At 49.5% G+C, this 16,917-nt stretch overlaps 1 protein-coding gene and 1 pseudogene across 2 annotated transcripts; one reads left to right on the plus strand and one right to left on the minus strand.

Moving 5' to 3' along the window:
- Positions 1–4,549: 4,549 nt before the first annotated feature.
- On the plus strand, positions 4,550–7,293 carry LOC147964382 (uncharacterized; annotated as a pseudogene).
- Positions 7,294–10,105: 2,812 nt separating this feature from the next.
- On the minus strand, positions 10,106–13,636 carry LOC125515995 (uncharacterized). 2 transcript variants are annotated; one of them, XM_048681478.2, is made up of 6 exons: positions 13,064–13,636; positions 12,751–12,946; positions 12,582–12,662; positions 11,673–11,780; positions 11,325–11,594; positions 10,106–10,540 (listed from the first exon to the last, which is right to left on the minus strand). In XM_048681478.2, exons 1-6 carry the CDS (start codon positions 13,540–13,542, stop codon positions 10,445–10,447), a joined length of 1,230 nt encoding a protein of 409 aa, XP_048537435.1. In that variant the 5' UTR covers positions 13,543–13,636; the 3' UTR covers positions 10,106–10,444. The 2 variants fall into 2 exon arrangements, with proteins under 2 accessions (XP_048537435.1, XP_087383028.1); XM_087526902.1 differs by having other exon boundaries at positions 10,106–10,573.
- Positions 13,637–16,917: the final 3,281 nt, after the last annotated feature.

Genomic DNA, 16,917 nt, shown 5'->3' on the forward strand with positions numbered 1-16,917 from the left:
AAAGAGAAGGAGAAATAGAACTAAACAGCACACAACCTTACGTGTACGACCCTCACCGATCCCACAACCCTCGAAGAACCAGAACGCTTAAATTATGGGGCTTCAAATTTTAAAAATGTTCACAGACATTTAAATTGATTATGAAATATCCATGAATTTAATAAATATTAATGAATCTAAAAATGTGAATTGTAATTATTATTTTTCTTTTTAATGTTCAAATTTGAATAAGTGCCCATGAATTACAATGTGTAAAAAAATAAAAATGAGAAGGAAAATAAAATTAAACAGGACACACCTTACAGGTAGGGCCCTTAGCGGTTTCACAACCCTCAAAGCACCAGAACGCTTCAAATCATGGGAGCTTAGTATGTTTTCCAAATTTCAAAAATGTAATAAATATTATTGAATCTAAAAATGTGAATTGTAAATTTTTTTATTCACGGATTTCAATAAGCACTCATGAATTAAAATGTGTAAAAAAGAAAAAGAGAAGAAGAAATAGAACTAAACAGCACACAACCTTACGTGTACGACCCTCAGCGGTCCCACAATCCTCGAAGAACCAGAACGCTTAAATCATGGGGCTTTCAAATTTTAAAAATGTTCACAAACATTTAAATTGATTATGAAATATCCACGAATTTAATAAATATTAATGAATCTAAAAATGTGAATTGTAATTATTATTTTTCTTTTTAATGTTCAAATTTGAATAAGCATCCATGAATTACAATGTGTAAAAAAATAAAAACAAGAAGGAGAAATAAAATTAAACAGGACACACCTTACAGGTAGGGCCTTCAGCGGTTTCACAATCCTCAAAGCACCAGAACGCTTTAAATCATGAGAGCTTAGTGTCTCTATAGGTCTTTAACCATCTGTTCTTGTAGTTCGGTGTGGGTAGTAGTAGTCCACCTTTTGTTCTTGTATGCGTCCACAGTTAAACTTTACTTGTGAGGCTTTTATCCTTTTCTTCACCGTATGTTGAAACTTAATAAAGCTTCCACTCACAAATCGTATTTTTTTTTTTGAAAATGGAGGTTAAAACCCCCGGTCTCTGCATCAATTGATGCATACGGCCATTTTTATTTATTATTCAACATAGATCTAATAAGAACATACATCAAGCCACCCAAAACCACCACTCACACCTATAAAACTTGATAATGTGGAGTGCTCTCACTCTCCATATCTAAAACCGGTGTCATCGCCGATCCATCCACGTAACGTATCGGAACGAATAGGCGGTGCAGCAGACCTAAAGCATACACCACATGCACACGTTTTAGAAGCCGCCATCATCATCGGACCGCTGACCCATCTTCAGGAGAGAGATCCGCATCATCCTTGTCAGTTCGTCCATCCGTCGACGCCACCATGGCGCTCAACGGCGCCACCGCCCTGCGCTCGTCCATCCAGACACGGAGATTCTGGAGGATTTGTCGTGCGTAGCACCTACCGACTAGGCATGACACAACGTAGCACCTGCTAGCTAGGCATGACTTGACATCTTCATCGAATCTCCGTGCAAGACGAAGCCGCTCCACTTCCTGCCTCTGTCTTCCAACGCTGCTCCACCGACGATGCTCCCAAGAAAGAAACGACACCGTAGTACCGCCATCGTCTGATCTGGAAGACCAGATCCTAGGGTTTCCCCCGAAGCAGCACGAGTGGATCGACAAAAGTTACACGACGATGCCTTCATCAAGGTAACGGCGCAGAACGCCGCCATCGCCTGCCATCGGCAACTCTGTCTTCTCGACTCACAGCCGGGACTAGATGACGGATCTCGAGATCTGGCCATCCAACCTCAGGCCGACCACCTCCGACGGAGGAGATAGCCACCACCGCGGGCTACACTGGTCGGATCAGATCTGGCCAAAGGCGCCGCCGAATAGTCCACCAGGCCCTCCACGCCGCCGCTGCTGATCCGATGCCTGATGGCGCGCCGCCGCCAACCGCAGCCACCGCCCTTCGTGGTACAGTGACGCGCCGCACCTACAGCTGCCGCCGCCCAAGGCAGGGCCGGCCACCATGCCGGCACCTGCCGCAACCATTGCCGCCGCGACGCATAAATTGGATCGGCCACGTCACCACGCGTTTAGGGGCACTGCACCACCCCTAAGACGCGGGAGAGAGGGAGTCCCCCGCCACCGCTGTCGGCATCCGGGCTTAGCCCGGGCGGCGTCCTCCGGTGGCGGCGGAGGGAGGGGAAGAGGGAGATCACGGCCCCGACGGCTAGGGTTTGGGCGCCGCCCGAGCGGGGAGCGACGCGAGGGCTGCGTGAGATATGTGGGGCGCCTCTCACAAGTTGTATGCGTTTATAAAATCCTGTTGGGGGCGATGCTTTTTTCCCTTCTCCCTTCTTGTGGTGGATATGGTGTTCTCCCTTCTTCTCGCTAACAGTTCCCTCACGGCTTCACCGATCCCTGCCATTTACTCTTCGCTAATATATGTATATCGAAATGAACTAAATTTTATGTGCGCTAAACGTATGCACACAAAGTCACAAAATACCGTTGCAACCAAAAGTTTCTCAAGACTCAACTATACAAGTGCATAAAACAATTGCAACTATATATACAGATGTTGCTATTTCTGACCATGTCCTCCACCGCCCGCTGGTCTGGTATTTCTTACTGGCATTTGATATTGTATCTGCGTTCTTTGATCACATGAATTCGTGTCTTATACCTGTTTCAGCAGACTCCTAAGAAAGTTACTGAAAGAACAGGTAATGGTTGTGAAATAGCATCACTAGGTGCATCGCTGATGCTTGCAAAGGAGAAAACTAGAAAGCATCCAATGGTTAGGTCTCAGAACGTTGTCGTTGATTGCATCTGATGTGTCCAACGAGGCATTTAAAATCTATCTTCGGGGTATCTAGAAATTTTTAGTATTTTGACATTCAAGAATCACATATCATTGCGATATTCAAGTTGATATTCTTATGTCCCGTTTAGTGTTTACATACCAGCAGAACGTAAACAGATGATCTTTTGTTTCATCATGGTGGTTCGTTTACAAGACAATCATCATATTGAAATCTTACCTGTGATAGCTCCACATGTGTGGCTGTGCATAATGGAAAATAAAACTAGCATCATGTGACAGTGTGATGGTTGCAACCAACGGTGTCCTGTGTACATGTACTTTTTATTGCAGAAGTCAATCAATTTACCTTTATGGTGTACTCCCTCCGTCCCAAAATAAGTGTATCAACTTTATACTAACTTTAGGAAGTATTCCCTCCGTTCCAAAATAGATGACCCAAGTTTGTATTAAAGTTAGTACAAAGTCGAGTCATCTATTTTAGAACGGAGGGAGTACATAATAAAAAGATGTGTAGCCCATCAAAAGTGTGATACCTTCCATGCTTGCTTAGCTGTTTGGTATTGGCAGATTATTGGATGTTAACAAAGATGCTATGTTGCCTGTAATACTAGGTTTACAACCTAATGTGTCATGCTTATAGCTCTCCTTAATTTGTTTAAACAGCACAGCCTAATAACCTATATGTTGTTGCAAGGGAAAACTATATGTTGTTAGCAGTCACCGCCAGCAATCTAAGGCAATGGTTGCCAAGGGAAGGTGAGGAACGAAAACTGAAATGCGAACAATCTGAAAATTGCAACTCAGCAGGTAGCACACACCGCATTCTCGTGCAGTTAACCAGCATGGCAATTCAGTAATCCACTACTAAATACTACTACAACTCTATATAGACAGCGGGTCTGTAAACCACACCCATTGCAGTAGCAACTAGCAAGGAAGACCAAAGCATCGTCAAACAACTATATGGCACACAATGACAATGCAATGTACTCCCCCTGTATGTCAGCATACCCAAGCTGGTTAGCACTCTCGAGAGGAGACCTATGAGCCCACCGCCCCCTTCCAGCCCCGCGCTGGCGCCGGCGGCCACGGCCCCCTCCGCCGCCCATGCCGGCCAACCTGCCGCCTCCTGGTTCATGCCCCTCCCGCCCCCTCCTCCCGGGCTGCCGGCCGCTGGCTCGGCGCGCCCCGCTTCTCTGCCGCGGCCAACAGGTGGATCGTGGGCGGATCTGGTGTCGCCGCCGTCCCATGGCCGCGGTGCTGGGACCGCGACGGACTCGGAGTTCGTCCCTGAGTCGCCCCTAGGTGCCGGTCTGCGGGGGTCTGGTTCGGTCGCTCCATCAACTCGAGCTGCGGCTGGATCGGCGCGAGCTGCGTCTGGATCGGGCTTTCACTGTGAGGTGGGTGACGGAAATAACTGCGCCGCGGCGGGAGCACGCTCCAGCCCATCTCCACCAACGGCCTGCTCTTCAATGCCGGCGACAAGCGCGGGGCGCGAGGCGGATGTGACCGGAGCCTGGCATCTCGTCAAATCGCGGCGAGGCCCGTGCCGCCCGGCTTTGCCTGCCCAGGCATTCACGTCGTCCCCCATCCCGTGGTGGCTTAAAGGGCGCTGCTGCCGCTGCCTTGCTCCTGGACACCGCGCCTCAGCTTGCCGTGAGCCATTTCGGTGCTCTCACTGCCTGCAAAATGGCCACCGGGCTCGCGGTTGCAAGAATAAGTGGCGTCCATTAAGCTCCCTGCCGTGCCTCGCCTTCATCCCTCCGCCGCCACTTCCCCGACCAGCTGCCGCTGTCGTTCAAGATACCGTTCCCGTCTTCGGCCCGGGACGGGGCTGGCCTCTCCTCCAACCCCCTCCGCAGCTGCTGCTAGGCGACACCAACCCCGTCATGTCAAGGCTGGGTGACGCGGCCAACCGGCCGGAGGAAGACTTCGTCGTGGTCCCTGCCACGCCGGAGATGCAGGCGGAGTCGGTGCTGCTCTCCACCAACGCTGCCGTGGCCTGGTTTGAAGGGGCCCGTGAGGATGTCCCTTGCCACACCGTGGCCGCTGCGTTCGCCGCCACCTTCGGCTTCCGGCCGGCGGACGTGAGTGTTGTGCGGCACTTCCCCGAGCAGTACCTCGTCAAGTTCATGTACCAGCACAATTGCGCGGACGCCGTCAACCGTGGCGACTTCCTCGTCGGCAACTCCTCTCTCTTCGTCCGCGCCTGGAGGCTCGAGGTGCACGCTGACAATGAAGACATGATGCACCACGTCCGTTTGTGCATCGAGGGGATCCCGGTCCATGCCTGGAATGAGTACGTCGCTGCGTTCGTCATCGGCCGTCGGTGCTCCCTCGACTACATCGAGCAGCGGTCTCTGCGCCGGGAGGACACACGCGACCTATCGCTCTGGGCGTGGACGTCCGACCCCAACGCCATTCCTAAGGTGAAGTGGCTCACGCTGCCCGCCCGCGGCCTCCGACGCCGCGGCCGGCGCGGCCTGAGACACCGTGTGCTGCTGCACCTGGACCTGCTCGAGGACCACTCCAAGGCGCGGGACGACGACGACCCACCACCTCCTGACCTCTACGAGTACACCTGGTTCCGCCGTACAGTGGACGGCACGGTGCGGCGGGGAGACAGGCGTGCTGGTCAGCCCAGCGACGTCAAGCGCCCGGCGCGGCGCGACGACGACGACGACCGCGGCGGCCGCCGCGGGCGTGATGGCCCGCGCGCACAGGGCGGTTGGCGCGACCGCATCCGTCGCTCCCTGTCCAGGGGCGCCCGTGACCGTCAGCGGCAAGATGGCCAGGAGAGGTCTCGCGATCGCTCGAGCGGCAAGGGCGGGAGGCGCCATGGCGCTGAAGCTGTGGCCGCCCTGGGTGACGCTGCGCCGGCCGTGCCACCCTTGGTCCTGATGGGCTCTGGCTCCGCTAGTGACGAAGGGGCAGACGCCTTGGAGCTACAGCCGGTGCGTGGCCGCAGCCCGGCACGCCAAGGCTCACCGCGGGCTGCACGCAGACGCTCCTAGGAGAGTCTTACGCCACCGGTCTCGCCCCCGCTTTCCCCCACGTCGGTGCTGCCTCGACTTGCTTGCTCCAAGAGGGACGAGGCTCAGGCAATGACAGCACCTCTGGCGGTCCCGTCCCCGACGGTGTTGCAGCTATGCTCACCAACGCATCTGCTCCCTCCTCTGTCGCCGGTGAAGCCCCCTGGGTTCGAGGCTTCGCCCACCCCCCCCCCCCGCTCATCTCCAATGGGCCGCTTCAGCGCACGCCATCCCCGGTGCGGCTCCGCAGGGCTGCTGCTGATCTGCAGCCAGCTGGGGTTGGCATGACCGTGCTCTTTGAAGATCGGCAGGAGCCCTTGCTGCCCTCCCCTGCATCAACGCCTCCCAGGCCTCCTGCTGCGCGTCGTAAGACTCTTGCTGGAGTGAACATTGCCCGAACAAGTGCGGGCCTCTCGCTGCACAGGACCAGTGCAAGGCTCAAAGCTGCTGGCAGAGCAAGGGTGGTGCCAGCGCCAGCGGCTGAGATCCTGGTTGCTCGTAGTCTGGGGATCGTTAAGGACGGAGAAGACATCACGGCCAAGGCCCTGGATGCATTTGCTGAACGTTTCAAGGAGCAGCTGCCGCTGGAGGTGATATCTGCCATGCGAGACTTGTTCAGGTTAGATGATGTGCAGGCAATGGGTGTGGAGGACGCCCTCATCCAGCACGGAGGGGAGGGTGCTATGGACATGGAGAGGATGGAGGATGCCGCTGCTGCTCTGCAGGCCTCCACCTGAGCAAGTTGATGTCTTTGGGTTGAAATGTTCTCTATGTTAGCTAAATCCTGGTCCATGTGTGTTGGTCCGTGTAAGTGTGGTTGGGTTGCATGGCACAAGCATAACCATAGCTGGGTTGTGTGTGGCATGTGGCCAAGCTCAGAAGTGTACTCCATGTTGCCATGTTAGTGCAACCTATCAATGTTATGTGTTGGAATGTCCGGGGCCTCAACTGTCCGGAAAGACGAGCTACTGTCAGCGCCACCATCGCTGCTTCTTCTTGCCATATTGTGTGTCTACAGGAAACAAAGCTTCACAATGTCGACATCTTCACAGCTTCCTTCTTAGGAGGGAGCAGACTCTGCAGTTTTGCGCAAAGGCCGACGGACGGCACTCGTGGAGGCATTTTGCTGCTCTGGGACGATCACCTTGTGGAAATGTTCAACATCACAGCTACCACCTTCTGCCTGTCCGCCATGGTCCGTTTTCGTGACTCCGATGTGCAATACAAGCTCACCACCGTGTACGGCCCCGCGGATTCTTCTCGCAAAGATGCCTTCTTCGCGGAGCTTATCAGCCAAAAACCGCCCAATGGCATGCCATGGCTTGCGGCTGGGGATTTCAACCAAATTTATAGTGCAAGAGACAAAAATAAAAGGCATGTCAATCGAAGTAGAATTAATCGGTTTCGAGCGACACTGCAAAGTTGTGAGCTTAAAGAGATACACCTGCAAAATAGGAGGTTCACTTGGAGCAACGAGAGGGAAAACCCGACTATGTGCAAACTGGACTTGTTTTTTTGCAATGCCGAGTGGGACACCACTTTCAGCACTCATCTGCTTCACGTCCTCTCGTCCTCTCTATCCGATCACTGCCCGCTTCTCCTCGCGGATGACAAGGGGCCTCGGAGGCCTAGAACCTTCAAGTTTGAAATTTTTTGGATTGCTATGCCCGACTTTATGGAGGTGGTCAAAAAGGCTTGGATTGAGCCGCTCGAGCATGTTGAGCCATATCAAGTCCTGTTCCATAAGCTCAAGAAGGTGGCTCTCCGCCTTTCCGAATGGAGTAGGGGCCTTTTCTCCAAGGCAAAGGTTCACCTACACGCTGCACTATTCGTGATCCTACGCCTCGACATCGCTCAAGAGACCCGACAACTCTCCCCCGAGGAGAGTGACCTTAGGGCGAGGCTTAAAAGGAGGGTCATTAGCTTGGCCGTGCTTGAGAAAGCTCGGAAAAAGCAAAGTGCGAGAATTGCTAACCTCAAGGAGGGTGATGCCAACACCAAGTTCTTCCATTGCCGGATTAATGCTAGAAGGAGGAAAAATCACATTCATAGGCTAAAACATGACCAAGGGTGGATCATCGAGCATGACGCTAAGGAGAAGCTCATTCTGGACCACTTTTCTGAAGTGATGAAAAAAGGAAACACGTGCAATAAGGATCTAAACTGGGAGGAGCTCAACTTAGAGGTACATGACTTGCACGGCCTCGACTCACCCATCACCGTTGAGGAGGTACGTGAGGCAATCAATGACATGCCAAGTGACAAGGCGCCCGGCCCAGACGGCTTCACTGGAGCTTTTTTAAAGAAGTGTTGGGACGTCATTAAGTTCGACATGATGAGGGTGATACACCAGTTTGACTCCCTTCACACATCTAGTCTCCATTGGCTCAACTCCGCAAATATAGTGTTGTTGCCCAAGAAAGAGTGCGCGGAGGGGATTGCGGACTACAGGCCCATTAGTCTCATTCATGCCGTCGCCAAGATTATCGCAAAAATTCTTTCCATCCATCTCGCCCCGCGCATGAACAGCTTGGTCTCTAACGCCCAAAGTGCATTCATCAAGAGCAAAAGCATCCACGATAACTTCATGTGTGTCCAGAACTTGGCCCGTAGGCTACACAAATGCAAGACTCCGTCTCTCCTGTTCAAGCTAGATATACGCAAAGCCTTCGACTCGGTCAGATGGGAATACATCCTCGACCTCCTTCGGCGGAGGGGGTTTCCCCCCAAGTTTCGGGATTGGATTGCGGCTCTTCTTTGCACATCATCTTCTAGGATTCTGTTAAACGGGGTGGCTGGCAACCCCATCAAGCACGGTAGGGGCCTTCGGCAGGGGGACCCCCTATCCCCGCTCCTTTTTGTCATTGCAATTGACACACTCCAACAACTACTGGAGCTGGCAACCCGAAAAGGACTACTCCACAAAATTCGTGGGAGAGGGATCATGGTGCGAACTTCACTATATGCAGACGATGCAGCTGTTTTCATGGCTCCAATCAAAAAAGATATTGACAACCTCTCGGCCATTTTGCGCGGATTTGGGGAGGTCACCGGACTATGCACCAATTTTCACAAGAGCTCGGTTGTGCCCATTCGATGCAATCACCTAAACCTGGAGCACATTCTGCAAGGATTGCCAGCTAACAGGGCGTCCTTCCCCATAAGATACTTGGGTCTTCCATTGTCCGTCTGGCAGCTTAAGAAGGTGGATTTGCAATTTCTTGAGGACAAAATTGCGGCCAAGTTGGTGACATACGAGGGGCAAAACATCACCACCATTGGACGGACGACACTTGTTAAGTCTGTTGCCACCTCGCAAGCGGTCTATTTCATCACATCTTTGGTCATACCGCCGGGCATTCTTCACAATATCAACAAACTGGAGCAGGCTTTCCTTTGGTCGGGATCGGATAAGACGACGGGCGCCAAGTGCAAGGTAAACTGGGAGATGGTTTGCCGCCCGTGCGAATATGGCGGCCTAGGGGTTCTCAACACCGATAAATTCGCGCGGGCCTTGCGCTTGAGATGGCCATGGTTTGAATGGACGGCACCACAAAAGTTGTGGGTGGGCTTGGGAAATCCATGTAATGAGGAGGACCTTGACTTCTTCTATGCATCCACGACCATCACCATGGGGAACGGCGCTAAAACGCCTTTTTGGGATTCACCCTGGCTCCATGGGTGCAAGCCTAAGGATGTTGCCCCGCTCGTCTTTGTGGCCTCCTCAAGGAAGAATTGGAAGGTGCGGGAGGCCCTACAAAATAATGCATGGATCCTCAAGATCAACACCTCCACGGTTGTCTCCGCTGAGCACATCCGACAATTCTTCACACTATGGACACTTGTGAATGATGTACATCTGGATGCACTCTCTGAAGATACTATTGTGTGGAAGCATACGACAAGCGGGCACTACACTGCAGCCTCCGCCTACAAGGCCCAATTCCTTGGCTTGGTTCTCTCTCCCATGGACCAAATGGTTTGGAAAACTTGGGCGCCACCAAAGGCTAAATTCTTCGCTTGGTTGGCTATCCAAGACAGAATTTGGACCGCGGATAGACTACAAAAACGTGGATGGCCAAATTGTGGTCTTTGCACCCTTTGCAAGCGAGAGCAAGAAAGTGGACCGCACCTTTTCTTCAAGTGCCGCTTCACTATTAGGCTATGGAACTTGGTCATTGCAAAATTTGGGCTTCATCATATGGACACCTCTATGTGGCATCTTGAGAGTTCGGTCAAGGAATGGTGGACAAATAGGACCGGTGCCGGAGTCCCCAACAGGAAGGCCATGGCCTCTCTAACCATGCTCGTGTCATGGACCATTTGGAACGAGCGGAATGCCCGTGTTTTCCGGAACAGGAGTGCTCCGCCACCAATCTTGCTAAACAACATCATCTGCGAGGCAAACCTTTGGATCACCGCCGGAGCAGAAATATTAGGGAACATTATTTTGTGTGAGTAATCTTCCATGCCGTCTAAAAGTGTGCCCTTGTAACAAACTCTATCCTCTTCTTATTTAATAGATGAGGCAAATCTTTTGCCTCCGTTTCGGAAAAAAAAAAGCATACCCAAGCTCAAGGCTTGATCTTGTAGCTCAAAACAGTGTCCCAGATCATCTGCACCGCAGAGTCCAGCATCCCCTTCAGAGTGTCCACCTCTTCATTCCCATCCTGGTAAATGCTTAAGGAGACAGAATCATTGTGCTGTTCAATCCACAGTCGGTTAGAAAACACAAAGCACTCATATGTTGGTAGGAGAACAGAATATTAGGTGTGCACATGACATGGTAATTCCAATTGAGAGTAGCCAAATGTCAGCACTAAAACAGGATATTAGGTGTGCGCATTACATGCGTATGAAATAGCCACAAGAGGGTTGTTGTTTGGACATTAGGTCAAGCAAAGCCAGTATAAAATGCAGGTAAGTCACACATGCAACGGGAAATACCCTTCAGTTCCTGGGTGTATATACACCTTATATGAGATTATTTTTTAATAATTACAAAAAAGTCAAAAGTTTAGAAGTTTTTTTGGAATAAACTTGACATTCTTTTGCACTAGTATATAAATTTCTGAGAACAAAAACTCAGCATTGACTTCATGGCAAGAAAACAAAAATTATTTGCTATTATAGGTCACTGTTCACACTATTCTTGCCGAAACTTTTATTTTTTCTGAAAAGAAGTCAAAAGGTTTTTATCTTTTTATGGATTTTTTCTTACAAGCAATGGAAGGTCAACTTTAATTCAAAAATATTTTCAGAATTTTTTCACTTATTTAATTACTAATATGTTTTTCCATATAGGGTGTATATACACCCATAGACCAAAAGTTCCCCTACCACATGCAACCAAATAATTTGCTCAGGAACATCACAAATAAAAAAAATGATATTATCTTATGAAAACACGTCAAAAAATATATTATCTTATGAATTGATTTATCGTGTAGTAACCTGCAGTCTCTCAGATATGCCAGTTAGTTTGAAGGTAACTTCATTGGAAATCTCTCCAGTGGAGCTCCGGTGGTCAAACCGGTCAGCACACCTGAGCTTCAACCTTAAGGTTTTATTCCTGAAAGCACTATAGCTTGTATGCCACACCCCAACTATGCTGAACCTCTCACCAATCGACTCATTCCCAAGTGGCCATTTAAGTCCCCCTTTGGCATCAGGATCAACAATAGCTGAAGACACTAAGCTCTTTATGGCATTTTCCACTTCAGGCTGCAAGTGATATCAGATGAGTCTGCAGAAGATAAGATCGTAACAGAAAGGCTCAAGGTAGTTCTAATATGAACTCACGTCTATGTTCTTCAGGATCCTTTTTGTACGCAACATCAGCCTTAAATCAAAATCTTTGGACAGGCAGGATATGTCCTCCACCAGCTGCCGTATCTGGTTCAATTCAACCTGCACGAGAAGTAACAGTGGAGACTAATGAGAAAGAAAACCATTGTTAGCTGGCGGCTTGTAATGAATAGTATATCTGAGCAATTTAGCACAAGCCACAGTATGTGGGCCACGTATTATAACCTAACCAACTGGCCCTATACATGGTATAAATGAAATTTTGCACATCTCCTCACCTATCTAAGGGAAAATGTTATGCCCAACAAAATCAGCAGTAGAATGAAAAGAAACAAGGCAAAAAAGAATAATAATCGCATCGACTATAGCCTACATCTGCCAGTGAAACAATCTCCATTCAACTCATTTCAAGCAAACATAGTTGCTTTTCCATAACAATGCTGTCACACTGAGTTTTATTGCTGCAGTTTTTTGAGTTAAAAAACATACTGAGTTCAGAGCTAATTGTCCAAGTTATAGACCACAAACAAGAGACACGGCTGCTTTAGAGAAAGAAGGAAACACCGCCCACTTGAGTGGCAATCAGAAGACCACATATAGTGGTACGCATATAGTGAATGATATCGTGTATACAAACTGATTCTATTTACGCATTCCTTCATCTGAATTGCCCAAAAATTTCCTTTGAACAAAGACAAGCATGATAATTGATGGCTAAAAAGTTAGCAGCATACATCGTCTCAATGAATACCAACTTATAAATTGAGACGACTTAATTGTCAGGCGTAAAAGAACAAAACTATGCACAATCCCAATATTTCATACTGTGTTAGCGCTAAACGTTAACTGTCACGCTGAGATCTGAAAACCAAAAGAAAGGACATAAATGTATACTATACAGACCTTGTGGATCACAAGCTTCCCATCCTCTTGCACGGTGCATTTGCAAGACATCGTCGTATCACTTCGCTGCTTGTCAAACACCTATCAGGTATTTACAGGCCCCAAAGTCAATTCACACTCATCTGAAAAATAACCAGGTATAACTCTCAAACTGTCGGGACGTCCGAACCTTGACATGGTAGTGCTTTTTTGATGAATCGAACTTCAGATCCGTCAGCTTCCCAATATACATCCCAATCTCATCCACACACTTGCCGGGCAAATTCGTATAGAACGATTTACGGACCTGGCTCCTCGATCCTTCTGCCCCTGCTTTTGCTGCGTCGCGGACAGAGTCCAGGGAGACGGGTCCGCCGCTAGGTCCGCTACACAACATCACCCAAAGAAAGCAGCTCTTTGCGCATTAATCACAATGTGATGTGACACGAAGCACAGGTTCAAGAAATGAAATGGTGGACGGACAAATGTAGGAGAAGACTCACGGTTGGAACAGGACCTTGCCCACCCTTGCCACGAGGCTCAGCTTTACCTCCTCGTCTTCCGTGGGCGCATCGCGCGCCGTCGCTCTCGCCCTCTCCGCCGCGGCTAGGAGGTCCGGCAAGAAACTCTCGGTGATGGCCGCGACCGCGGCCTCCGCGGAGCCGGGGGCGCTTTTCGGGGAGGAGAGGGCGAGGACGAGGGGCTTGGCGCCGGTCTCGCGCTCGATGGGATCGCAGGGGAAGGGGACGAGGCGGAAAGTGTCGGCGTCGCCGGAGCCGGGGGGGAAGGGCGGGAGCGGGGACCAGCGGGAGACGCAGCCCGCGGCGTGGATGATCTTGTTGTTGGACGGGCGGAGGTGGTGACGCCCGCGACCGCGAGGGGAGGAGATGGAAAGGGACTGGAGGGAGGAGATCGGTGGGAAAGGGGTTGGGGCGGGCTCGGAGCTGCTGGAGTGGCGCCGGTGGGGCGGGAGGTAGACCATGGCGGATGCCCGATTGGCCGGCGGCGAGGAGGTTTTGGGGAGGGGAGAAGGGGAAGGAGGGAAGTTGGCGATGGACTGTGCTGGAAACTGACCGTGGTCGCCTCTTTGTTTCAAGTCTCTTTATTTTTCCCAAATGATAATGCTCACACACGTTTTAAGTCCGTTTATTTTCCCAAATGATAATGCTCACACACGTGATACGAAGTAATTCCGTCCATATTTTTTTATGGCCACTTTAGACTAGTCACAATAGAAGTAATTTCAGCAGTAATATCGAGTCCAACTCAGCAAATTTGCTTATGTGGTAATAAATTAATAAGGAGAGATGTAGTTTGAGTAACTTAGCTAGTTACTGTAACATCACATGTCTCAATGCAATATGAGTTTATAACCTAATAAATAAGCCTTTGCATGACACCACACTTATGTTACTACCCACTATGAAGATAGTAATATAGTCTAGGGATATGTGTATGTGACTAGTGTATGTTACTCTCCACTGTAGCTAATCTTAGTTACAAAAGGATGACAACTTTAACTAGCCACAGTGGGAGTAACTTCAGCAGTAACATCAAATCCAACTCAGCAAATTTGTTTATGTGTCAATGAGTTAATGAGGAGAGAGATAGTTTGAGTAACTTAGCTAGTTACTGTAACATCACATGTCCCAATTCAATATGAGTCTATAACCTAATAAATGATAATTTGCACTTATGTTACTACCCACTATGAAGGTAGTAATATAGTCTAGGGATATGTGTATGTTAATCTCCATCATGGCTAGTCTTATGAAGTATGGCAACTTTCTGTTTGAATGACAAGTTTCAGTTTTTTTGAGATTTGTTTCTTTCAGATGGCAACTTTAGTGTAAAAACGTGTGGGCGATGTTACTACATGCCGCACGGTGTGGCAATTATCGTGTTGGGGAACGTAGCAATAATTTAAAATTTTCCTACATGTCACCAAGATCAATATAGGAGATGCTAGCAACGAGAGAGAGGGAGTGCATCTTCATACCCTTGAAGATCGCTAAGCGGAAGCGTTACATGAAACGCGGATGATGGAGTCGTACTCGTGGCGATTCAAATCGCGGAACATCCGATCTAGCGCCGAACGGACGGCGCCTCCGCGTTCAAGACACGTACAACCAGGGGACGTCTCCTCCTTCTTGATCCAGCAAGGGGAGAGGAGAAGTTGAGGGAGAACTCCGACAGCACAACGACGTGGTGGTGATGGAGCTCGTGGTTCTCCGACAGAGCTTCGCCAAGCATTATGGAGGAGGAGGTGTTGGAGAGGGGGAAGGGGCTGCGCCAGGGGAAGGGTGTGGCAGCCCTCCCACCTCCCCCCTATATTTATAGGGGAAAGGGGAGAGAGGGCCGGCCCCCTAGATCACATCTACAAGGAGGGGGCGGCGGCCAAGGGGGGACTTGCCCCCCAAGTCAGGTGGGAGGCGCCCTCACCCCCTAGGGTTTCTAACCCTAGGTGCCTTGGGCCCCTTTGGGGGACGCACCAGCCCACGAGGGGCTGGTTCCCCCCCCTTTGTTCAGCCCATTAGGCCCATCGAGGTAGGTGGCCCCATCCGGTGGACCTCCGGACACCTTCCGGTGGTCTCGGTACAATACCGATAACCCCCGAAATTATTCCGGCGACTGAAACAAGACTTTCCATATATAATTCTTCACCTTTAGACCATTCTGAAACTCCTCGTGACGTCCGAGATCGCATCCGGGACTACAAACAACCTTCGAACCACATACTATTTCCCATAACAACTCTAGCGTCATCGAACCTTAAGTGTGTCGACCCTACGGGTTCGGGAATCATGCAGACATGATCGAGACATCTCTCCGGCCAATAACCAACAGCGGGATCTGGATACCCATGTTGGCTCCCACATGTTCCACGATGATCTCATCGGATGAACCACGATGTCGAGGATTCAATCAATCCTGTATGCAATTCCCTTTGTCTATCGGTATGTTACTTGCCCGAGATTTGATCATCGGTATCCCCATACCTCGTTCAATCTCGTTACCGGCAAGTTTCTATACTCGTTCTGTAACGCATGATCCCGTGACCAACTCCTTAGTCACATTGAGCTCGTTATGATGATGCATTACCGAGTGGGCCCAGAGATACCTCTTCGTCATACGGAGTGACAAATCCCAGTCTCAATTCGTGCCAACCCAACAGATACTTTCGGAGATACCTGTAGTGCACCTTTATAGCCGCCCAGTTACGTTGTGATGTTTGGCACACCCAAAGCATTCCTACGGTATCCGGGAGTTGCACAATCTCATGGTCTAAGGAAATGATACTTGACATTAGAAAAGCTTTAGCAAACAAACTACACGATCTTGTGCTACGCTTAGGATTGGGTCTTGTCCATCACATCATTATCCTAATGATGTGATCCCGTTATCAACGACATCCAATGTCCATGGTCAGGAAACCATGACCATCTATTGATCAACGAGCTAGTTAACTAGAGGCTTACTAGGGACATATTACGATCTATATATTCACACATGTATTACGGTTTGCGGTTAATACAGTTATAGCATGAACAATAGACAATTATCATGAACAAGGAAATATAATAATAACCACTTTAGTATTTTCTCTAGGGCATATTTCCAACAGTCTCCCACTTGTACTAGAGTCAATAATCTAGTTACATTGTGATGGATCGAACACCCATAGAGTTCTGGTGTTGATCATGTTTTGCTCGCAGAAGAGGTTTAGTCAACGGATCTGTGACATTCAGATCCGTATGCACTTTACAAATATCTATGTCTCCATCTTGAATATATTCACGAATGGAGTTGAAGCGACGCTTGATATGCCTGGTCTTCTTGTGAAACCTGGGCTCCTTGGCAAGGGCAATAGCTCCAGTGTTGTCACAGAAGAGAGTCATTGGGCCCGACGCATTTGGAATAACTCCTAGGTCGGTGATGAAATCCTTCATCCAGACTGCTTCCTGTGCTGCCTCCGAGGCTGCTATGTACTCCGCTTCACATGTAGATCCCGCAACAACGCTTTGATTGCAACTACACCAACTGACTGCCCCACCATTCAAAATGTACACGTATCAGGTTTGTGACTTGGAGTCTGATGACCGACAAGTATAGGGCATCTATCGCAGTCCTTTCGATAAGTAAGAGTGTCGAACCCAACGAGGAGCAGAACGAAATGATAAGCGGTTTCCAGCAATGTATTCTTTGCAAGTACTGAAATAAGTGGTAACATATAGTTTTGTGATAAGATAACTTGTAGCGAGAGACAAGTAACAAAAGTAAATAAAGTGCAGCAAGGTGGCCCAATCCTTTTTGTAGCAAAGGACAAGCCTGGACAAACTCTTATATAGAGAAAAGC

This window comes from Triticum urartu, chromosome 6A, assembly GCF_056163025.1.
Source record: "Triticum urartu cultivar PI428250 chromosome 6A, HENAU_Tu73, whole genome shotgun sequence".
NCBI lineage: Eukaryota > Viridiplantae > Streptophyta > Magnoliopsida > Poales > Poaceae > Triticum > Triticum urartu.